At 49.5% G+C, this 25,193-nt stretch overlaps 1 protein-coding gene across 1 annotated transcript in view; it reads left to right on the forward strand.

Annotated features, from left to right (window-relative positions):
- The window catches only part of MAP2K5 (mitogen-activated protein kinase kinase 5), a 58,708-nt gene that overhangs the window by 27,763 nt on the left and 5,752 nt on the right, over positions 1 to 25,193 (forward strand). Inside the window, exons 9-12 of the mRNA XM_078617102.1 lie at positions 9,641 to 9,680; positions 15,358 to 15,426; positions 15,592 to 15,673; positions 17,025 to 17,086. Coding sequence (XP_078473228.1) covers positions 9,641 to 9,680; positions 15,358 to 15,426; positions 15,592 to 15,673; positions 17,025 to 17,086 — 253 coding nt within the window. The remainder of the gene's footprint in view (positions 1 to 9,640; positions 9,681 to 15,357; positions 15,427 to 15,591; positions 15,674 to 17,024; positions 17,087 to 25,193) is intronic.

A 25,193-nucleotide genomic window follows, 5' to 3' on the forward strand; every position in this document is an offset into this window, starting at 1 on the left:
GGCCAGGGCTAAGCGATATCACAACTGGTCAATTGGACCCCTCCCACCCTTCCCTGCCCACCCCCTACTGTTCAACAACCCACACTGATCAGCATGATGAAGAATGGCCAAACAACTCTTACCATTGATATGGCATGGGAAGACCTTCATCCGGCAAATGGATTGACAAAGGGCTGTAAACATTGCTCCTGTGATCTGTCGATGCCAACAATTTGTGTTTTATGTCTGCTGTTGTCTTCACAATAGCACCAAGGCACTCGGAGTGGTGATGTGTGATGACACTCAATATGGTAACGCGAGAATAGCATAGCCAATAACACGACAGGTCAGTTAATTGCATAAGACAGAGATATATATTTTTTAATCAAGGCCAGGAGGCTCCGCAGTAGAGCACACGCGGCTTGTAATTCGAAGGTCGCGAATTCAAATTTCTGGTGGGGATTCGACTCAGCCCATCATCCCTCCAGGGTCAATAAAATTCGTACCACTTTTTAGGGAAGTCAACAGTTGATTGTTCTATGGGAAGTTTGGCCCCGACCATAGGAACGTGGAACTTCCACCACCGGCTTAAGGCTGTTCCATGTGTCTTTGAGCAGGAACTATAAACTAAACAATTTTTTTTTATTTTACCAGGTAAGGCCCACTGAGCTCTAGGAAACCACTTTCACATTTTGTCTAAAAAAAAAATCAAGCATGCTCGATTCAATTATATAAGTTTGAAATTACGCTAAGGGGTGTATGGCCTTTGGTTGAGAATATTTGATGGAGTGGCAGCCAAACGAGGGAGTAAGCCCGGGATACGAACTGCAGCGCAATCCCAGCAGAAGAAATAAAGAGTCCGTTTGTCTGAGTGTACGTCTGACATGGCCACTTTGGTTCGCCCTAAGCATTTCTCTCTTATCAAGCAAAGGGGGACAAATGTAACCTGAGTTTAAGAATCGGAATTGATTTGATGCATCGTTACACGTGTAATTTGGACGTTTGTGTGATCAGCCGGACGCTGTGATGGGCTGCGACTGCCCCGTGTGCAACGGCAGCCGCTCGCCCGTGCGTGTGTGCGTGCGTACGTACGTACGCGAGCGAGCAATGCCTTTGCCAGCAGCCCCGGTGTCACACACTGCGACGGCTCTGGATGGGCTGTTTAGCCGTAGATGGCCGCGGGTAGAAACAATTTATCCTGGCAATTTGCACACAGGCGCGGGAGCACCGGCGAGCTCGTGTGTGTGTGTGCGCACATGTGCGAGAGTGTGTGCGTGCGTATTGGAGGCCCTCCCCCCCCCACCACACCGCCCCAAGCCCCCAGCCCACCCCTCTCAATAATTATACCGTCCATCTCGTCGTGCCTCTGCTGGGACCCCCGCAGTATTAAGGATTCTCCCCGCCGAGATCACTCCCGGGAAGTTTTGAATAAACATTGAGATGTTCCGCGTATCACAACGAAGGCCACGTGGGTTTTTTTCATACTTTTTCCTCCCCCCTCCTCCTCCTCTCACCACCTCCCTGCTGCCCTCCTCCTTGCTTTCTCCTTCATAAACAGGAGCAGACAATCAGTCGTTGGGGCAGGAAATTCATAAACCGGGGGACAGATTGGGCCCCTTCGATTGAGATGAGTTCCACTGTCGTGCTGGCCTCTGGGAGCCCGAGTGGCTCAAAAACACCCACTACTTTATTTTCTAAATTGGTAACATTCAGATTCAAATTTTACATTTTTATTGGCTCGAGGCTTTGCTTTACATTTACATTGTGCCGCCGTCTCTCCAAGGAGTCCCTTTTCATCTTTTTCCATTTTACCTTCACGGCATCGCCGCCTTTCCCAACAGGATTTGCCGGGGAAAGTCGGCAGACGGCGTTTAAATGGGGCAATCAACGGGACACATCTAAATGGGACAATTGTCGATGTGATGGGTTGTCTCGGTTAATAAAACGCACAGAAATATCCGAAAAGAAATGATTACGCATACGTAGTTACCTGGATTTATGTAAGCAAGAGGCTGCCCGTGGGGGGCCAGCGGGGTGGGGGGGGGTGGAAGGTGCACCGTGATAGCATTTCGCTTTCTTTTGACGCGTCGCGTGGTGCGCGTGGCCGGTCTCGGAAGGGCATGCCAGGAGCTGTCGGAACGGAAGAAAAAGCCGGCTTCCAATTTGAGTTGTGCCAAAGCGTGCGCTTTTTTTTTGTTGTGGACGATCGAGTCTTTAAACGCGCCGCACCTCCGCTGGCGGTTTGGCGACGCGGTGCGAGAGATGGGTTTTTGATTGGGGCCGTTTTATCGGCAAGTGGCTTCTGGACGGTTTCCTCGGAGGAACCGAAATCCGCCAGCGACTCTCGGCGCGAGCCAGCGGTGGAGTGGCACGCGGCACATCGTGCGACCAACCCTGTCCCGAAATGTTTTCGTTTTTGTTATTTATTTATCCAAAATTCCACGAAAAATAACTCTAAGTTTGTGCCGTGAAAGCGTAATGTTGACAGATAGTGATAAATGAAATGGCTGTTTAGTGATAAATGAAATGGCATGGGCATTGTTTGACAATATTTCATGGTGCCACTCATTGTGGGTTGGTGGAAAAGGAGAGTGCACTGAACCGGTTCAGGTATCACTTTCCCCCATTGTCTTTAGTTTCACAAAGAGACGTTTCAAGGCGTTGAGAAGACGTTTTTCAAAAAGAAGAGTAATTGTATTCTTGGTTCTTTCGGTAATGTCACGTAGAAGGGAGATAATAAAATAATATAAAACAATAAAAATTATCACGACGTTTCGACTGCAACACAAGCAACCATCATCAGGTGTGAAATCCACGGCAAGAAAATTTGAAAAAAAAAAAGAAAATTTGAAAAATGTTCTTTCTGTGGATTTCACACCTGATGATAATTGCTTGTGTTGCAGTCGAAACGTCGTGAGAATTTTTATTGTTTTATATTTATATTATTTTATAATCTCCCTTCTACGTGCCTTTACCGAAAGAACCAAGAATCTGAATCCCTGCAGTCACGAAAGTTTTAAATCAAAATTTAAGAGTAATTGTGTTTGGAATCATGATTCATAAAATATTTTTTGGACATTAAACCTTCCGGTTAGTAACTCCTATATGTGCGTGAAATGTTATAATTGCATTGATTATATATTATGTGATAATTACGTTTCATTATCAGCCATGGCCGATCCACTCCCAAATGAGGACATCCTGAAGGCAGTTGCTATCACGGTCCTGCGATGTAACATGTCGTTGCTTAACATTCTAATACCACCAAGTAATGACCGGCTCAGATGTATGACATTGATTTTCTTTTTACTAATTAGGTGAATTTACATTTCACACAAACCTCTCCACTTAACATCCCACAGGGGAGGAGTATATATATTTTATATCATAAGTGTGCACAGCAAATTTAAACATTTCAAATAGTTTTGACACATTCACAAAGAATTTTTTTGGACTTTGCCAGCTTATGAAGCATCGGAGAGGGGGTTAGTACGGGCTGAGTGCCCACTTGCAGATAACAGCCAAGGTCTCTGGCAGAGCCGATGATGATGATGATGTTGTTGTTGATGAGACATCTATAGAGATATATTCTAATGCAACAAAAATATCCAAAAGAAAAGTTTTGCATGACCGTCAATAAATTCAACGGCCGTAAATAATCATCAGAAATTATGATGTAAAAAAGGGTACAAGTTAATTGAAGCGTGAACCAGTGTTGATGTCTACGTTGCGTTGAAACGCGCGAGGGAGAGGCACGGCAAGGGCCGTAGTGTGCGGGTGTGCAAGCGAGCAGTCGCTCTTCTTGGTTCTTTCGGTAAAGTCACGTAGAAGGGAAATAATAAAATAATAAAAATAAAGCATAATTAAATTATTCTCACGACGTTTCGGCCACAGCGCAAGCAGCCGTCCTCAGGTGAAGACCAGGTCTGTCGGGGAGACAGCGTCTGAATGAGCAATCGCTCGTCGCGCGCGGCATCGACAATGCCGCAGTGGCAGCAGGGGCGTCGTGGCGGTGAGATGTTTTCTCCCTTGCCTGGTTGGCAGGAGGTCGCGGAATCGATCCTGACCCTTGACGCCTGTTGTGGTCGCGTGGATTTTTCTCCGGGTTCTCCGGTTTTTCCCTCCACATTTAAAATCGACGTGCATTTAGAGTTTTTGGCCGCTATAAATTTCCATGCGATAAGCCACTTCGTTGAGCTATCATTTGTGGCCATGTCGCTTCTGAAAAAGAGCTGTATGGCTCAGTGGGCCTTAGCTGGTAAAAGAAAAATGATTAAAATAGTTCGCAGCTTGAAGCTTTACAATCGCTGATGTGTTTGTAAAGCGTCCAGATGTCAAGCACCCTCAATTTTTTTGTGATTTCATTTTAAAGTGTGTTGTGGCCCTGTTTAGGGAGGAGGGGGGGGGCAGAGCGGCAAAATACACAATTTTTGTTGTAGCTGAGCCGTTTAGGAAATTACAATTTTTTGAAGAGCAGCTACGAATCGTCTGCAGATTCCAGACAGTTGAAGTAGTTCGGATACCTGAAATGCCGGCTCATCACTGTACTTACTCATCTATTGTGTAAGGCGGTGCTTTTTTACCAATTGCCAGCAGGAGTTTTCTAAACAAAAAATAGAAATCGTTAAACAGGAAACAGGGCCCGTGCCAAGCCTGCAAATCGGTTTGTGCCTTGCCAGTTAACAAAAAAAAGAAAACACCTGCGTTGACTTGGCCTCTTTCCACATAAGTACAGCCGCATGAACACAGCGAAGCGGTGTGTAAGGGATCCTCCTAATTTTACAGAGCGGCGGGCAGGCTAAACAACAGCGTACTATTACCCTCCCGGTACACGGGAGCGACCCGATAGCCCGGGCACGCGGCTCGCGACTGGGCGGAGGAGAGCGGCAGGGGGCTTTAAAAAACACGACCTGAGCGCTCATCCTTTGCGGAGGGGGGGGGAGGCCGTAAAGAGAGAAACACCGTGGCGTGTAAGCGAGCCGCGGGTCCTGCCTCTAATTAAATGTAGGGGAGTTAATAAAACAATGCGGCGCACAACAGTCCCTGACGCTAATTAAATGTAAGGACGTATACAAAAAAAAGGCCATCAGAGAAGTGAGATTGGACAGGGCAGGTAAATCGATAGTGGACCTGGGACCCGGCACGGACAGATGGATGGGGGGGGGCACACGCGAGGCGGGCAGGCGGGCGAGCAAGCGTGGAGCGGTAAGACGAGCGCGGGGGCCGCCATGCATAAATTATCGGCCAGCCCGGCCAAGCGTTGCGTCTCCTGCGGTGATCGGGTTGCTGTTGAGCTTGGCTGCTGATTGTGAAGACGGAGGGGGCAGGGGGGGCCAGGAGGGGGGGTGGTGGGGGGGACGGAGCAGAGGTTGGTGCAGGAGGGTTGGCCAGGTTTTGTTCTAAGCGGATACACAACCTGCTCTGATATTTTGTTATCAATAAGAATATTTGCGATTATTCTGTTCATTTAGCCATTAAAGCATCGACTGGGTCTCAAAAGCGTTTTCCAGGGGGTTGCTGCTCAATTGGGATACTTGGGCAATCGCTTTATTATTGAGCCTGTTTTTTTGGGGGGGGGGGGGGAGGGGGCTTCGTGTTTGTGGACGCTGGAGCACCTCGATAAAACCCACGAGGCATGCGAGGGTTGACACTCAGCCCTGCCATCTCCTGTCCACACCTCGCAAGCCCCTGGTGGCCACCCATTCCACGCTAGCCGGGCTCAACCCGCTTAGCTTCTGAGATTCAACGCAATTGGATGCATTTCTGGTAATTTTATCGCAGTGAAGGAGAGGTCAGTGGGCAGGGATGGCCTCTTATTGGGTATATTAACATTTTTACCCGGTGTACGAAAATCAAATAAACGATGTAATTAAATTGTCATAATTGTGGGAGCCTGACGAAATTTACTTGCAGGTATGTAACGGAGGAAGTAAAAGACCCACGCGGGACATGTTGGATATGTCGGCGAAGAAAACTGTCAACCCTGACTTGTATCTACGATGCTCCCTCCACTCGGATATGGATCCCTATCGATTCACGGACGTCAAAACAAGAAAGTGAAAGACAGATGACCGATTAAGGGGCGGGGGGGGGGGGCGTCCCCTGTGGTTTATCTGTGGGCGTAAATCAAGGAGTTGCAGTAAACAAGCGTGTTGTCTTACAGAGGCACGGGGAGGGAGGGGGGGGCACGTGAGGGTGGGGGTGCTCGGCGGGGCCCGTTTATCCGTCGCCGCATGGAAAGTGACCCGTTTAGTGATGCCCCGTGAGACACGCAAGGAGAATCCAGTTTCACTCGAACGCTGGGCGGAGGAGTGGGAGGTGTGGCGGTGGGTGGGTGGGTGGTGGGGGGGGATATACGGGCAGGATCGGTCAGACAATCAAGTTGGGGTGTGGGACATAAGAGCGGAGGAGAGGTAAGAGGAGGGAGCGGTGGAGTTTGGCGGCGGGGTGGGGGGGTGCATTCGTGTCGGGAGGGTGGGAGGGTGGGAGGGTGGGGGGGCCGTGGTGGCTGTGAGTGGAGGACAGGACAGGCAGTCCATCCGGACACCCGATGCCATGCTGTCTTGTGTAGCCAATGATCAGCTCCCCTTACAGTTAACTGTAATTTAAAAGTGGCGTACAATCCAAACAAGCCGGTGTAGTGGCCACGGTGGGGTCATCCCCGGCGTGAAACCCGAGCGGCGCCGTGGATCCTCCTTCGGGCACGCCTCTACGCTCGTAAGCGGGCGCGGCGATATCCACCGCGCGGACACACCGATGGGCGGGCGTATACTACGCCCTGGTGCCCACCAAGGTGCCCACGCATGCCAGGGCGACGCAAGGTGGTACGAAGGGCCCCCCCCCCCCCCCCGTGTATCCTCGTTTACCAGGAGGAGGGGGGGCTGTGATCGGCAGGCACGTGACGGATGCATCGATTCGTCGAGTATGGAATTTATTCTCAGGCTCGCGACGCAAGCGTTGTTCGCAGCGTTTAGGCTCGATGCAAATTATAGGCTAGCGTTTCATGAAGGCCAATGGTGCGAATGAGATTGTATGAATGATTAAAAAAGAGATGTATTGTTGGTGAGGATCGTGACCCCGAGTTAAGACAAATCGTCAGATCGCTGGGAGGTGGGGGTTGCGCAGTGCTCGGCCATTTTCGCGATTGTGTTACTCATTAAGTACAGATGCCACTGCTGCATTGCCAGCCCCGGCGTAATTTGATCCAACGACGAAGTCTGATCTTTCCTTTTCTTTCATCACAGCGGTGCTGCGTGCTCATTTTTCTTGTAATTAAAATGTCATGCTGCAAACAAAGAGATGTTGCAAACGTGGATGTTGCCTAATGCCTTGAGCTGCGAATTCATGTGTTGAAGGGAAGGCAGATTATGGCAACATTTAGTTGTTAAATATCACTTTTTTCGACAGATTTGTCTTTTTTTCCTGCTTCAGTTTTGCGCACGAATGATTCTGCCCAAAAATGGCATTTTTAACAATTTTTGCAGGCAGCTCGCAAAGGTCCCGTCGCCCTAAGTACCATCAGGTTTTTTGCGAATCGCGGCTCGGATAAACCACGGCATGAAGCGTCCTCCAACAAAGAGACATCAAACCACGGAATGCTGCCAAATGCACTGAGAGAGAGAGAGAAAGCGAGACACTAGCAGCAAAGCCAGAAAAGTGCCACTTCCATTTCCACTCCGTCAGACGCTTCACTTTTCCCTCGTCTCGTGTTCGGCCCAAACGAGAAAAACAGCCGACGCCGAGCTCGGCCGGGCTGGGCCGGGCCAGGCCGGTGTCGGCTGCCAGCTTCCTGCCACCGGCGCAAGTGAGGCGCACGTGGTCCTCGCCCTCCCCACGGCGGAACGATGCGCAGATAAAAGGAAAAAAAAAAAGGGGGGAATAAAAGGGGGATCGGGTGTGTCGGTGTGAAAGTTTAAACCGGCGCGTGCGGAGCCTGCCTGCCGACTGTCACGCCGACACAATGCGGCCGCCGGTAACCTTGCACTTTGCAACGCGGCGCGTCAGCCAAACACCGTGCCCGGCCCGTCGACGTCGCCCGTCTGGAAGGGGAGGGGAAACCCGGGACGGAGCAAATTGCACAATGGCACGCTGACAGGCTTTGATTAACGCGGTGCGGCAGTCGTGGGCCGGTCGTGTGCCCGCCCGCCCGCCCGCCCTGCGACGGATCGGGCCTTTGTACGCGATTAGTCGCGTTCATTGCGGCCGCGCGCGGGGCGAGGCCAAGGTGTCCGTCAAACGAGGTGTTGGGTGTCGGGGGGGCCTCTTCGGCGGCGGGGCCTCTTCGGCGGAGGAGCCTTTCCTCTGCCATGCCGGTGGCCTCGGTGCTCGCTCGTGAGAGGAGGACCTGCTTCCATATATACCGCGGTCGCCGTGGTGACAAGACGGTATTTGTGGCCGCTGTGGTGACAGCCCAAATTAAACGACTGGTGAACGGATAAACTTCGGGAAAGTATTTTGCGTTCAAAAGTTTGGACGCTGTATTAGTGACTTTCCTGAGCCGTTATGCGTTTGGTCCCAGTATTCGATGAAAATGAATTTGATGGTAGTGGAATTTGGTTCGTTGGCATTCTCGTCAAAATTACTCCAATATTTGTAGGTATTTTTCTTAAACGAGATTATTTTTAAAAAACGAGCTCCTTGAAAAAATGTATTATCACACTTTAAGAAGACTGCATGATTATTTGCTTTCAGTGCAATGCCAAACATTTTACTTTTCTGCAAGGCAAACTTTGTATCAATGAGTAATTTATGTTATTATGCAAAAGAAGAGTTACTCGCTTTATTTACAAAAGGTAATGTTTCTGAAGAATCACTGGTCCATCAGTAATCTGTCCTAAAACACTCCGAAATATAAGTTTGGACATCAGCTTGGACCAAAACAGAAATACCTCAGGTTTTATTTGTCGCTTTATCCAGCAACTTAACGTAAATACTTTTAAATGATTAGCTTCATGCAGAACCTTTGTGCAGTTTCATTTTCAAAAGTGTTGCTCATTCCTTCTAAAGAGTCACAAGTGCCGGAGTATATTCATGCACAACTTTGGTACTCGAGATGCATCTACATTTTGCTCCAATACATGACCACTGGTTCGGTGTTTATTGACGCCCATCGGATCTGTCGAGAGATGACAGTTATTATGACTGGGTTCTCTAACTCTGACCTTTTCCTACATCCCCAGTGAGATGCTTTAAGGCACCCGGATGGGTGTTTTAAGGGCCCAAGGACTGATGGAACGGCCTTGTTAAAATGTTTGTCTCTAGGAAGGTACTTAAGCTCTCCCATACTCAGTCCACGACATGCATTTGAAGATGCATTTTTAATAAACGTGTCTACTCCCCCCTCTCCCGCTCAGCGATTTGAGGAATTCTCCCCATTTAGGATCGTCATTCATTTCAATAATTTTTTAATGTGGCCTTGTCTCTGTATTTACCGTCTCGTTTCTATTATGTCTCATTTTTGTCTGTCCCGGTTGTACAGTTTTAATTGCGCTATTAGCAAAAAACACATGAGGGGCATGTCGTGCGTGTAATTTTCATGAACGCTTGTATTGTGAGCGTAAGAATCGATCACAGACGATGAATGGGTGAATCATTACAAGGCTGATGTTTGTCATCACGATGCTGACAATGTGTCCGATGGTTTGCTGTTTGTTTTCGGCAGAGCCAATCACCTCCCGAGCGGGAAGATCATGGCAATAAAGGTGGGTAAAGCGTACACCGGAGAGATTCCCACCAACATACGTCCGACTTTCATCAACGAGCCAAAGCCGAATCTCCCCTTTGCTGCTACCGTTGCTCAGAGATTCGTTCATTTTATGTGTTCAGGCTTAAATATAGTTTTCTACACGCATAGTTTAAATGGCATCATTCGACATTTCTCCACCTCCTGTATGAATAATCAGAATAAATAATATCCTGCCCTTTGTCACTTTCCCCGCTGGATGAAGGCCTCCCTACGCCTTTGGGAAGTGGGGGTTTTAAATCGCTTTAAACCACGTTGGTCATCGTCGCGGGCGGGTGACGGGGTTGACTTGGAAGCGGTAGTTTAGTGCGTTAGCACGCTGCGCTACGAACCCGGCGACCCGAGTTCGATTGCTGCTCACGGCCAACACCGGTGACGAATATCAGAAGCGGTCCTGGGCCTCCCCTAGGTCGACTCAATTGAGTACCTGGTTCGGTGTGTAAACATCATCGCTGGGGAGACAAAGGTGACCAGGCGTGGTGTTAACCACCCACCCCTTCGTGTGCCGTGCTCGCTAACAGCACTTGTCCCAACAGTCTGTTGAAGACTCTACGAGAGTGGCAGCCACGACTCTGAATCGAACCCAGATCACTGGCTTCACAGTGCCTTGCACAAACCACTGCGCCATCGCTCCACCCGGTTAATTAACTTAAAACTGTACTATTGCACACTTTCCCAGATCTATATTATGTGAATAGCATTATGTTTGAATGCATTATGGTCCTGCTTTATCGTTGAGGGAGGATGTCGTTTCTTTATTTTAATCTGTGCTCTTTAACAACGTGATTACGGCCACCGCAATATTTACATTTTAATTCCACAATTAATTTATTGCAGTGTAATTAAAATTAGGATTAGAGCGCAACGGCTATTAATGCAATTAGACCTGCCGGGCATGGCGACGCACACCAGTAATCCAGCGCTCTGGAAATGGGATTGGTGGATCGTGCAGGGATCAACGGCTCGTTTCATATGCCGGCGAATGTCTACGGTGTTCCTTCGTTATTTCACGAACTTGCTATATCAATCATTTTGGCTGTCCACGGATCGCATCTGGAACTCCATGCGACTGCATCGAGAGAGAGAGAGAGAAAGAGCGTGATGAGATAAAGTGATGAGAGAGAATGTGATTCTACTGTGCAGCATCGTCATCATAATTTACGGTATGTTCATTTATAAGCTATGGTTTAATACTTTAATATGTATTCGTATTTACTTCACGTTTATTACGATAATTTTTTTTATTCTTGTGTTGTGATCACTTCTGTATATTTGAAAGCCCCCTCATATTTATTTAAGGTAATTCCTTACAAAGATAGGCTTTTTTCGTAGGCCAATATCATTGTCCGCGAAATGTGCTATTTTTCACGAGCGTAACCGGAACGTTATCACTCGCGAATAACGAGGGAATGGCGTATTTACGTCGAAACGTTTCTTTGGTGAAAGCGTGGTGATGTGCTTTGCGGTGAAAGCCTCGTGGTGTTGTCCATCGCTCACGGTCACGGCGGGAGGTCCCTTTGAGATCGAGGACACGGCGAATGGGGCAGAGTGTCTACCGTTCCTCGTTACTCATTCGTAATAATAATTATCGTGATGAATGCTAATTCTTCATTTTCCAATGAATCTTCAAATGTATGTATGTTGAACTTCTTTCAAATGATACACATTCTAAATGTTGAACTCTACCAATAATGAAAATTTTTTTTTTTCTGGAATCATTATTAAATTCTTTTAATTATTAAAATAAGTTGGTATGTATGACATTCAAATGCAATTGAATATAAGCGAGAGAGATTCGGCATAATTTCCGGGGAAACAGACGAGATGACGTGCTGTCACCAGAGTTATTCAGAAGACGTTTGCCCAAAATTGTATTGAAGAAACATTTTTTATAGATAGTTGCAGGGACAAAATGTGATTCATCTGCCGATTATTATTTTATCATCGGTATGCTTTTTTAGCCATGAAATCATCACCGAGTCTCAAGACTCTCTTTAGGAGGGTCCTGCTATTTTCTTTCTAGGAGGAGGTCGGTCAATGATTGCAACACGCATACAAAGTTGTGCATGATTATTCAACAAATTTGGACATTGTGCCAGCACACATTGGCCTACTCTTGCGAATGATGTCACAGGATTCCCCCACGTCCGCTGCGAAGCGGACGGCGTGTACGTTTAGTCAATACACCGGCAGTAAACAATAACCAAGGCGGCCCGCCGTATCTGAACCGTGAACTTCTGCAATAAGCGACGAAAGCGATGCCGCGTCACTGCTAGCCCTTCAGTGCCGCTGCTGGATGAGGGCTTCCCCACGCACCGCGTTGGTCTTGTGGGGCGTTTGACCGTACTTCGTCGTGGCTCGGGACCCCGATTTGGACATCGCCCCGCCAGGTTCATAGTGCAGCGCCACTTAGCCACTGCGCTGCCGCCGCTGCCACCGCCGCCGCTGCCTTCTCCTGCTGCAGTCATGAAGTCCACCGTTAATATTTTATGTTGATGCGATGGAGAGCATTCTCCGTTACCCGTTAAACGTGCCGAGGAATGAAGTCATGTTCATTGCCGGTTGTGAGCGTCGTCTGTAATTTGCGCGTTCCTCGTCGCCTGCAAGACGCTTTGAAAGGTTGGCCATATATCAAGGACATGCAAGTGCTTTAGATAACCCATTTACAAGCAACCTCCAGTGCCAAAAGCCAGATGGTGGGATAATGTCAGAGCGGACCTTGAAAGTCGAGTGTCAGCTTTACAACAACTTTGGGCTCAAGCATAGGCGATGTTGACCTCATGACCTTGATCTTGGCCTTAAGTATGGTTAAAGGCTCTATGGGGGATTTTTTTTCTCTGGGTGTACGTGGGTGTGTTGGCTACACGGGATGTTTGACTTTGTATGTATGTGAGTGTGTGTGTGCGTAGTGGTTAGCATGTTGCACTACCAACCTGGCGATAAGAGTTCGATTCCTGCTCATGGCCAGCATCAGGGACGATTATCTAAACTGGTTTTAGGCCCTCTCCTAGGGCGTCTCAGCCTGACAACGGTACCTGGTCTGGTGTGTAAACATTGCCCCATGGGAGACAAAGGTGGCTGGGCATGGTACTGGCCACCCACACTTGTGTGTGCCATACCGGACTTCATAGGTGTTCGCAAACAACACTTGCCCCAACAGCCTGTTAAAAGCTATATGGGAAGTCTTTGTCTTTGTGCACAAGTGTGTTTGTGTTTATGTGCACGCGCACACATGCACATGTGTATCCAATGCTTGTAATTGTTTCTATACACAGTATTCCAAGGTTGTTAATTCAGTTTTAATTAAATTGGGGAAAAGCCATCTTCATTGATCAGCTTACCTTATTGATAACCACCTGGGCCCCATAGAGCCTTAGTTAGGGCTGCCATATCCTGTCAGTTTTATAATTAGAGCACTTTGGAAAGGCTGTAAAATATACTGCTTAAGAGACATTGTCTCGTGCGTGTTTTTTTATTGTTCTGCTCGTTTCAAAATAGCGATTATGAGTTTGTCGTACCTTGCGCGTTCCTTGTGGGACGGGTAGACGTTTCAGAATTTGACATTGAGCATCTGCAAGGGCCTCTGTCGACTTATTACCCAGTCCTCGTGTTGCTTTGGCTATCGCTTGTCTGTGGAAATCTGTGTGCGTGTGTCTTTGGGGAGTGGTAGTGCAGCAGCTAGCACGCAGCGCTATGAACCCGGCGACCCCGGGTTCGATTCCCGCTCACGGCCAACACCAGTGACGATTATCTGAACCGGTCCTGGGCCTCCCCTAGGTCGATTCAGCCTGAAATGAGTACCTGGTGCGGTGCGTAAACATCGCCACTGTGGAGACAGAGGTGGCTAGGAGTTGTGCTGGCCACCCGCCCCCTCGTGGTGTGCTGCGCCGTCCTTCATAGGTGCTACTCCTTAACAGCACTTGCCCCAACAGTCTGTTAAGGCTATACAAGGGGATCTTTGCATTTTCCTTTGTGGTTGTGCGGGGCGTGGATGTGTGTGTGTGATGGCCCATTGGGGGCCCTAGGGAGAAATGAATTTCCCTCCCCTCATCCCCTGGCCCTTTTGATTTATAAACTCTTAGTGGGAGAATAGCGACACAGTTGAGTCGCATGAAAGAGATTTAGAAAACAAAGATGGAGCGACAATTTCTAAGAGAGTGATGAATTAATGTTCATTAGGTTTTTATCTTTATTGTGACGAGCGAGATCAGCGCTTGTCCCGAGTACCTGGTACAGTGGGTAAACGTCAGCAGTGGCGAGAAGAAGGCAACCGTGCGTGGTGCTAGCGACACCACCCCCTCGTGTGATATGCCAGCCTGAATCGGTGCTCGCCATAACAGCGGTATGCTCCAACACTCTACGTAGGCTGTGCGGGCGATCTTTGCCATAGCACTCTCGGCCTCTCACCTGCACTTGTCTCCAGCTCTGCGTTTTGCACTCGCATTCACGCGCACAATGGTTCAGAATAAAACCTCACGGTTGAAAAACCCTCGGAATCACCACTGCCCACCCTCGTAAGACTCCCGCACCACTTCTCTACGTGCGAAATTGCGCGGGCAGGTGTGCGCAGCTCAGCTTTGCCAAGCCGTACGCTCGGGCCCTCCTGCGAGCTTCTAGGAAAGCGAGTGACCCCGGAGTGGAAGGGAGGGAGGCGTGCGGTTGGAGCTGGCCGGTGGTGTGTGGGCGCGTGGCGGCTGCGGCGGCGGTGGCTTGGCAGTGATAAATGACTTCGCCGGAGCTCCGTACTCTCGCGGTGGTTTTAACTGGAGTGTGAAGAGTAGAGGCGGCAGGAGGGCTTTGGGGCGGGGGGGGGGGGGTGGCGGGCGACGGCGCGCTTGGTGGGCACGCGGCGTGTGGCGGTGGTGGCGCGTGGCGGTGGTGCCGCCGCACCGCGCTCGGTCTGGCGCCCTTGTTTAACGCCTTCGGGAGTAACGGCGGGAACACGCCGCTTTTGGTTGTGGCGCGTGAGCGCAATCGCCCGCTGGTTTTTTTCCCGGCGCCCCGTGCCTGAATTTGAATTCTGCGTATTCCAGCTCGACGAGTGTGTGTATATATATACACGTATAATGCTGTTGCAAAGAAACAACTGTTATACGTGTGTGGCGAGTACGATGTTTCCCCCTTCCACCTACCACTAATGGGCGGTCGGTAAGAAGCAGCACAATTAATGCAGGCGTTTGGAGGGTTAACTTTCCTTCTTGAGCCTGCGTTAGGCCTGCGGGGAAATTAGTGTTAGCTCTAGCCGCTACCCCCAGCTACAGTATGTCACACATCTCTAAGACACGCTGAGTTTCCTTATGTATTTGCATCTCAACCTCTCTATCTGCACCTTCCTCTCTTCATTTTCGCCAACCGCTAATGGGTTTTTGTCATCCCTTTCGGTCTCCGACACTCTTTCCATCTTTCTTACTCGCTCTATTTTAGTTCAGTGCATCGCCACTGTCTCGCCTTGCCCCTCGCCGCCTCTCCCTATCGCAATATTCGCCCTCCCCCTTGCTGTCCCACTTGCCCCCTTGACCTGCAGTGCACAGTGGCCGTGGGGCTGATGGTCGTTTCGTTTTTGCGAGGGCTTCGTCTGCTTGCATTTCCAGTAAAACGTGGAGTCGCGTTTCTTAAAAAAATCCTCCCTCGTCCAGGTGATTCCGTTGGACGTGACGCCAGAGGTCCAAAGGCAGATCATGTCAGAGCTGGACATTCTTTACAAGGTGAGCCGTTTGTTCTCGCCATCTTTACCACGTCAGTGTTAACGTTAATCCTGTGTAAGTTGTTTATATATATAAAAAAAATCTCGCACTAATTATACAGGAGGGAACATGTCGTTATATCTGTCCTGTGTTTCTGTTCATTATATTTGTTTCCTCTACCCACAGTGCGATTCTTCTTACATCATAGCCTTCTACGGTGCATTTTTTGTTGAAAACAGAATATCCATCGCGACGGAATTCATGGACGGTGAGTTTCTTTCTCATCCGTCGTTGATGTGGAAAAATAAAATATTCGCTGAACTGTTCTCGGATAACTCCTTGCTAAGCTGTTGGTGAGTGATTAAAAATGCCGTCTGTTTAAAGGGCATCCATAGGACCCGTCTTGCCGGTGAATTCTCGACGAGTCACTCTTGGTTTGGCTTTTGCTTTTTCCGAGCGTTTTCACTTGATCGGTATTCACGCACGCACAGCGAAGTTTGCTCAACATCATTGTTCATCATCGGTCATGATCATTCCACTGCTGGATGAAGGTTCTCCCCCAAGCCGCGAGCATCTCTCGCGACCCCCACGATGCCATGACGTGCTCCGGTACGGGAGCCCAAATCGCACAAAAGAACCCTCTGCTAAATAAATAAAAATACGGCAAATGTCCTCAAGGAGACCCCACTATGTTGTAATCATCATCATCATCTCACTTGCAAACTAGGTCATTTCTCTCTGTGGACTCGGGCATGGTTAAATAAAGGACACTGAATTGTATTTCTCTAGACGATTCAATCGAGCGGCCAAAAAAAGTTGACAAACCTCTTATTTAAAGCGCAGGGCCTTGCCGTACATCGAAGCTGTTGATCGCCATTGACCGTTATTGATGCTTCAACAAATACCCATACGTTGCTGTACAACATTGCTGTTGATTGGCATTGAGTATTATTGATGCCTGAACATATACCGTTCATGTCTATAGACGAGGATTTAGCGGTGAACCATTTTTTTTATTTTATTTGACACGTGGCGTACAGACGCGTGTGTCCGTATATATGTACACTCGCTCACTTTCTCGCATCACATTCTCATCACTCTTATCTCATCACTTTATTTCTCTGTCTCTCTCTCGATGGAGCCGAGTAGATTTCCAGATGTGATGCGCGGACAGACAAAATTGCGGATAGTAAGTTCGTGGATGATGAGGGAATACTGTGTTGCGAAAGTACAGTGGGGAGCAGAAGTGGAGCATTACCCTTAACACCGCGTCGCGTCCCGTGACCCCATGCCAGGGCCTTCAACATCTAGGCTGACACAAGCGTTCTCGTGACATCGCCATCACATCGTGAGCCTTCGCCAACTCAGAGTCCACCTAGCCTTGTACAAGTGCGTCATAATTTGGTGGCGAATGTCAGCTGCTTGAGTTTCGAGTTTGCGTGTACGTGATTCGTCACACAGACGGTCCCATTTAGCCAGTAAGCCCGGCTATTTTGCAAGGGAGATCCGTCTTGTTGTTGCTTGTGTGTGCACGTTTGCGTGTGCCCGGCGTGTACGTACTGGTGTGTGTGTGTGCGTGCTGGCCCGCTGGTGCTGACTCGTGTCCGTGTCTCGTGCAGGGGGCTCCCTGGACGTGTACGGCACGGTCCCTGAGCACGTCCTTGGCCGCATCGCAGTGGCGGTGAGTTTCTCTCTGCCCACAAATCTGTCTAATTCGTGTCCGTGTCTCCCTTGTCTCTCTGTATACGGGTTGTTGGGCACAGGCCAAAGGCCCAAAAACTCCCAAGCAGACAGCAACAAACTGCACTGTTATAGTTGTTAAAGATAAGAGTTAATACGTTTCTTAAATTGAGAAAGGTTACAATAGCCTGGGGAAAAGTGACGGGAGGATATTCCACACCCAAGCAGTGCGAGGAAAGAAGCGGAAAGGGGGAAGCGTTGCGGCCTGCAGCGTGGTGGTTGAACACGGTGCAGATGACACGAGACATTGAGGCTGCTAGGCCGAGGCCTCAGCACGGATGGAGGAATGAGTGAGTGAAGTTCGTGGGAACGGTAACCACGGTCGTCGCGACAGCAAAGTGATCACGAAGCGACTGACCGCCAGTGGGCGAGCAATTGGAGAGAATCGGGGATTCACCTCCGTGTGTATCTGTGTCCATCGTGAGTGTGTGTGTGTATATCGACATGTGTGTATGTCTCATTTCTTCACGGGTGCTCGCTAACAGCACTTGCCTCAACAGTCTGTTAAGGCTATACAGGGGATCTTTGTCTTTGTTTTGTATGTCTCATTCACACCCATTATCTCCCCGTCTGTAATTGTCTACCTCTCTCTGTGTTTATGCGTCCTATGTGTGTGTGTGTACGTGTGTATGGGGAGCGGTAGTGTAGCGTTTAGCGCGCTGCGCTATGAACCTGGACACCCACCCCCTCGTGTGCCGTTCTGGCCTTCATAGGTGCTCGCTAACAGCACTTGCCTCTACAGTCTGTTAAGGCTATGGGGGGGAGGTTGGGATCTTTGTCTTTGTGTGTTGGTTTGTATTTGTTTGCTACCAACTCTTTGTGTGCCATGCTGGCCTCCATGATGCACGCTAGCAGCACTTGCTCCAACAGACTGTTTAGGCTTCGTGTGTGTGGGGGGGGGGGGCACACTGAGTCACAGGACTCTTTTTCAGGATGGTCCTGCATTTGGGTTTTTATTTGAAGGTGTTTTCAGCCAATTAACGACGAGTGTTCATACAAGTGGGAGGAAACCGCAGAGAACCCACGGCGTGCAAGGGGGCAACACTCTGTCCCCGCACAGATGGAAACAGATGGCGATCAGTCCACTTGCTGTACTGCCTTCTGGCGATCCAGGAAATGGCACGTTGTGCCATGTGTTTGTGTAACTACACAGCTGCACCCCAAACCCCCGGCTTGAACACAACGCAGCGCAAGTGACGTGCAAGAACGTTGAATTAATTGCTTTAGCAATGTCCTGCATTGAACAGAAGCATGAATTCAGCGTCATAATTCTAGAACAAATAATAAGCATCGGGTTGCATTTTTTTTATTTTATACACAAATACCACGCGATCAGAGACAAGCCCTCAAGTCAGCCTTTAACTGAGTGCTGTGGGGAATATGTAAAGCGCATGATGTGTGTCTAATCACGCGAGTGTGTGTAAAGTGTGAAATGTTCACAGGCATACGTATATAAGAGCACATCAACACCTGTTGTCAATTCATACTCGACAAACGTAACGCTCTTAAAGCGGCACTATATTTCGCAAGATTTAGGTTATATTTCATCGTATTATTTTTATACACACGGGGGTGACTGGGGGGGGGGCGGCTTGGGAGAAAGAGAGGTTGAGAGGACCGGCATTTATAGGCAACCAAGGTAAAACTAAAAAGTATCGCAGCTCAAGTGCGGGAGATGGGCCGCGGATCAATATCTTTAACCGACGTCATCCCGGCTGAGCCGGCCTGGCGCGACGGCCACAGTCGTGCCGGCACATACGCACGCACACCAACTTCATCGCGGCCGGGGAAAAAAAAAGAAAATGCGAAAGTCCACTTGGCACGAGGTTAGGTGGCTTGCCTCGCTGTCGCACAGAGAGAGACGTACAGCAGGGCTCGGGATATCCATTTGGACATTATATCGGCCAATTCCTCACGCGGCCCGGTCGATAAGTAAGTAAGAGCAGAGCGGGAGCAGTGAGCCGGCCCGACCGCCGCACCCCACTCCGGCCGCGGCCCCCCCCCCCCCTCGCCCCAGTCCACTTTGTTAACGGCGGCGCCAAGGTCGCGGAGATGGGAGTTTGGGAGCGGCGTATATCACCGTGCCGAGCTTCTTCGCGCTCTCCATCAAGGTCCTTCCTCGATGAATGCGGCGCTCGTCGTCCGTTGCATTGGGCGGGGGGGGGGGGGGTGGCAGTGGAGGGTGGGGGGGGTTGGGGGCGCCCGTCGTTGGCCAATTATGAGACAGGGGGGGGTTAGTGATGGGTTGTCGGGGGGCAGTTGGGGTGGGTGGTTGGTAAAATGGTGGCTGTCGCGAGCCGGGTAACAGGTGGTGCGGAAAGCGACGGTTGGGGGAGCGCGTTGTGTTTTTCTGCGCGCGCGATTGTGCGTTGGTGCCTGCGTGCGTGGCGCTATGATGCTTCTTCAGAGTTTCGTTTGAAGGTCGCAAGTTCGGATTCTAGGTCATGGAGGGGGTCGCTCGAGCTTTAGCTCATCATTGCCTTGTGTTGACGGTAAAATGACTACGACCGTTTGGTCTTTTTCTACAGTCATCAGCGGGCGGTCGGTCGCCTTGTAGAAGGCGAGCCTCTCGTCATGGGAATTTGGAATTTCCACGCAATTGGGCAGCGCTGCTCGTTGAAAAGATTGCCACCCCTTTGCCCGTTTGAGCAGGGATGCACTTTGACCTTTTCACCCCTAACCTGTTTGTGCGCATGCGAGTTCCTCGAGTGATTCGGTGATTCTTAGAGCCGCAACGCAAATGTACGCATCTTGCTCGAGTTGAAGATCACTGCATGGCTATTGGACATGCTCACAAGTGCACATTGGTTGCGTGAGCAAATATTATTTCAATACAAGTGTCCGCCTTGCATTGCCTTCAAGGTGCGCGTATAAGCGCAATACAATAATAATTCATTTTATTTAAGCAGGAAAGGGTCACTGAGTCTCAAAAATTTTTTTTAAGGAGGGTTCTGCATTGGAATGTTTGACCATATTCCGGTAATTAGTGTCTGGCTTCATGTGCGTGGAAACTGGAGGACCCAGTAAAACCTACCCACGCATGCGAGGGGATAACTCTCAAATCTCTGCACGGATGGATTCAGTAATCCTTTGCTGTTCTGTATTCTCCTGGCTCCCTTGCAGCTGTGAGCGCGCGCTTATCTGTGGCTCAACGGCGCTTTTGGTGACAACCCCTTTTGCGATCGTTACAAAGATGAAAGCGGTCACTTTGGGCAGTGTTTGTAGAAAAGGTTTACTCTTTAAGTAATATTACACGCACACTCTGGTTTGGAGTGGTGGCACAATGGTTAGCGCACTGTGTTTTAAACCTGGTGGTGACCTGAGTTTGATTCTTGGCCACGAATCAACATTGGTGGCGAGTGATATATGATGCAGTCTGAGGGTTTCATCTTCACTCGCCTGCACAGACCAGCGTCATTAAGTCCAACAACTCCCCATGACTCACTCGGTGTGGAGATTCTTTCACCCAGTGGTGCATTTGCCAAATGAGCTGTTAACTATTATTGAGCGGATAAAATAATTACACAGCATGTAACAAATGTGAAACAAGACAAATGAGATGGGGTGGGGGGGGGAAACAAGACAAAAATTTGAGATTCTTGAATCGCAGCCCTGAACGGTGACATTTTCCTTGAATCACCATGGCACAGGATTGGACAGTGGAGGAGGAGGACAGGGAGGGTTGATGTGGGGTTGGGGAAGTGGTGAATTTCGTTTCTTCCCGTACTATTTACCAAATATCTCGACTTTTCGTGTGTGCCGGTGAAGGGCAGTGCCTTCCTTGCATGTATCTGGGCCTATACGTGCGCGCGTACGTGCGTTTGCGTGTGCGCGCACGCATGCCAGCAATGGCAGTGGCGGCGATGTCGGCACTCTGAAGGTGAGCGCTGACATTGTGGGCGCGGTTGGTTCCACTCGGCCGTGCGTCCCCGGGCGGGCACTGCGACGGGGCCTGCGGGGTTTAAACCCGAGCCGTGGTAGGCCCTCCCGCCCGCCCGCCCGCCCGGGCATCACTTGAGCGGCCCCCTTATTAATAGGCTCCCGCTAACGAGCGGAGCATGACTTTATAATTCATGGCCGTAATTGTTGTGCTTAAATAAAGATGACCTGGAACACGTGTCGGCCTTTTGCTTTAGGTAACTTTACTTACCGAATAAAAAAAACCCGTGACTTTCAACGGAACGCGAAAAAAAAGAATTAATATATCGCGCCGCTAATGAATCAATCTCCGCTGTTCGTTTTGCCGGGGTTGGGTTTTTTTTTTGTTGGTGCGTCGATGCGAACGGTGGAACGCTCTCAAAAAACGCGAGCGCCAGTCGGGGTCAAGGGTACGGCTAAAAATGTGACGGTTGGGAGAGAGCAGCCCTTCGGAGAAGGGGGCCTTCGGAGGACAGGAGTTGGGGTGTGAGCGCCGATGCTGCCTGGGCTGTCACGATGATGAATGCCGGTGTGAAGCTGCGAGTGGGTAAAAGAGACTCTTTGAAGGTGCTCGCAGTCAACTTTCTATTTCCGTCTGGAGCTTTTTTTTTTTTGTGGCGTAAATGCGTTCAACTCGACGCTTTTTCATCCGGGCGAGGGTTACGCTAAAAACTGAAGAGAACAAATGTTTTGTGTGCGCTGGAGCTTGGAGGGGTTGGTTTTTAGCGTGAATCGCATCACGCCGCCGGCGGTGCAACGCGAGAGGTGCGCGCTCCGCTATTTTTATTTTCTCTCTCTCCTCTCTTTACGACCCGCACTAATGCGCCACTCGCGAAATTTCTCTTGTCAAGCCGTTTGCCGCCGTTTTTTGTTACCGAGCTGAATGCATTTTGTAACCTTGCCAGTATTTATTAGCCTTCCTGCGCGAAAAGCTGGCAATAACGACGGCGCAGTTACAATTAAGCGCGGGCAGCCCTGCCACCGCGATACAACACAACAGCTGTCTGTGTATTTCCACTCTGTATGGGGCTCTTTTGCCTTGAGGTAAACAACTGCGATCCTCTTTTCACTGGGAGAGCGAGAGAGAAGGGGGGGTGGGGGCTGGTTGGGAGTTGTGGGAGGAGGGGACGGGGGGGGGGGACAAGCCGGCAGGGGGGGGGGGAAGCGTAGGGGGAAAAAATAACGCATTTACAATTAAAGCCAGAGAGCAGCTCTTGTCGTTAATAATTAGCTGCGCTCTTGTGTCTTGCTAATGTAGAACATGAGTAAAGACACGGCTTCATTTGCATATTTTGCATATTAAATAACCTTCAGTGGGAGACGATGCGTCGAGTTCCCTGTATGCCTTCAGAATGAATGTAACAACTATTTTTTTTCTCTCTTGAAGATTTCCACCCCCCCCCCCTTCAGCTTTGCGCGCTGCTTGTAGCGCCGTGCAAAGTGTCGTTGGCGGAACGAAAGTTTTTTTTATTCGGTCGTTACCGTCGATTTAATTAAAAGCTCTCTTCGTCGAGTCACAAACACTCTTGCCGTTAATTTATTCCCACTTTCTCGACTTCTCTCAGTGCTGCATAACGAGTTAACAGTCGCTTCGTTAACATGAAATCCCGCATACGCGCGGTGCGTTATTGGAAAGCCGTTGTTGCAGCCTTCAGATTGGCAGTGTTTTTACAGAGAATGTATGTTTTTCCACATAACTTGAGATGACGTTTTTCAGACTAGTTTTCCCTTGGCCATTGTAGTTGGTCAGATCTTAACTATAATTCCTACGGTTATGAAAGTGTAAAGAAACTTTTTTTTTTCATGGCCTGAGAAACTTGAGCTGTCGTTCTATCAACGTTTAAGTAACGGCCGTTTAGCATTCTCCTCAAAAGGCACAAAAACAGAGTTAATAACCCGCTAATTAATAAAACATGGCCTCTTGTTGCGCCCTAATTATGTGAGATACAATACAATTCAGATTTGTAGAGCGTATAATTGCGACTCCATCTCAAGATGGAGTCACAATTATTCATGGTTGATTTATAGTGAGGTGGTAGATCATCAGCAGATGAAAAAGCGTGGTCTTGAGTCTGGACTTGTATGAGGGGCAGGCAGTCGACAGCACGGACGACTGGAGGATGAGGCTTCACAGACTCTGTGGGCGGTCAAAGTTCGTTGAAAGAAGAATACATGCCTTTCCGACCGCTTTCTTTATCGAGCCGTGCCAATGTCAGACACCGGCAACTCTTGCGATGTCGGTGGAAATGTCAGAAATTCAGAGCGAGATGCCCTTCAGTTGAGATGAGACTCTGCGATGGCCCAGACGGCCAGGGGAGGGGGCGAAGAAGAGACCGAGGACGGCCTCTGGCACTCCTATCTTGTTGTTTAATTGTTTGTTGTTGTCTCGTTCTCACCCGCCCCCACTGGACTTGTGTGAAAAAGAGCCTTTATAGCCTCATTGGATTCCTCCAGTAGAAATGTATCTTCTGATTCTGAAGAGAGAAAAAACCAATCGTGAGTTAGCGGAGGAGAAGTCCAAAGCTGGCCTGCGTGGGCCACCTCACGTGTTTGCTCCTCGACGCTGCACCTCCCGCGGCTGGCCCAGCGTCGTCGCGGCGTGGCTGCGAGCCGGCTGCGTGGCATGATTAATTACAGCCAAGCGCGAACGCGCAAGCTGAGTGCGCCGCGTTTGTCCTCCCCGCCAATTAATAACGCGCTCGCCGTTTGTTTAGGCCTGCCGTCGGGTTGTTGATCTCTCTCTCTCACTTTGGGTGTGGCTCCTGGAGGGATGTTACCTTTACATTTTCGTTAAATTGATCTCCCGAGCAGAGAGGAACGCGTGGTGGTCCCCTGAGTGTGGAAGGGCTGCGTCGGGCAGCGGCCGCAGTCTGCCCTCACAATTTGCGGAGATCCGGGGGCAGAGCGAGGCCGGGCGATGTTTTTTTTTTAAGAGTGAGTACGATAACCGCTGCTGCGTCCCGGGGTGTTTAACAACAACAAACGTCAGTACCAACAACAACAAAACAAGATGGGGGGGGGGGTGGGGGGGTTTGATTATTCTACGGAGGATGTGCGGCACGGTTTTAATTTTATTTGTTTCTTAAAATTTATTTCATATATTTTTTTCCTCCTCCCCCCCCCCCCTATCTTTCGAGCCGCGCAAAAAAAAAAAAACTCCACGGTGAATCTAATCAGGAGGATGGGAACAGCTGCTTCTCCCCGCGGCTAAACGGCACCCGCGTCGCACAGAGGCAGGCGCGACGGACGGCAAATAATTGCTTTCCACCTCCGCCCGCTGTGCACTCTTCTGTCGTTGGAGCCTCTCTGCGCGTTTAGAAAAAAAAACCCACACACACACCCCGGCATCGCGGGGAGAAATAATGAAATAATTGGATGCAGCTATCGCGCGATGACGATGGGAGGAGGAGGAGGTCGCGAGACCGGCACGTCTCGCGTAAGCCGCGACCGGCGTTCTGGTTAAGCGGCGCGAACGGTGGGAGGTTAAACTGGGTTAGATTACCGCGCGGTGCAATTTGGATATTTAAGGCTTCTAAATGCACTTGGATGTCACAATGTTGTATAAGTAGGGTGTGGGTGGGTGGGGGGTGTGGAATGCTGAGGGCGGTGAGAGGTTGATTCTGGGAATAGGAGATTTTTTTTTTTTAAACATATCCTTGGTCCCGATTAACAACCCTTTTTATACGAGGTGTGATGATGCGTCGATTCATATCGATTCAAAAGCTGATGATTCTCTTGTTTAAGAATTAAACAAAAATTCGACTCATGCGTGTTGTAAATAATGATTTTTCGTGTGATCAGTCCAGCCACGAGAGCGCCGCTATATTCACAAGAATCAAAACTCTGAATCGTGACAAACCAACCAATCATCGGGGCTGGTGGATTGTCACGGCCCTACTTAACCCAGTGAAACTGCTTGCTAAAGGATTGATGCTTCATGATTAACCAACTTCTATCGAGGATAATCATAACAATAGCAGCGTGGGTGTAGTTGCCGGTTACAGGCCTATCTCTTGCGAGGTTAATCCCAAACCTGGATTAATTCTTTTTGGCGCCCGCGTCCGTGGCAGCCCGCCGAGCGGCGGCGTAAAATATTCCACCTCCGCCGTTGCCCTCTGTTGCATTTGGGC

The sequence above is a fragment of the Lampetra planeri genome, chromosome 3 (genome assembly GCF_965212315.1).
Source record: "Lampetra planeri chromosome 3, kcLamPlan1.2.h2, whole genome shotgun sequence".
Lineage (NCBI taxonomy): Eukaryota > Metazoa > Chordata > Hyperoartia > Petromyzontiformes > Petromyzontidae > Lampetra > Lampetra planeri.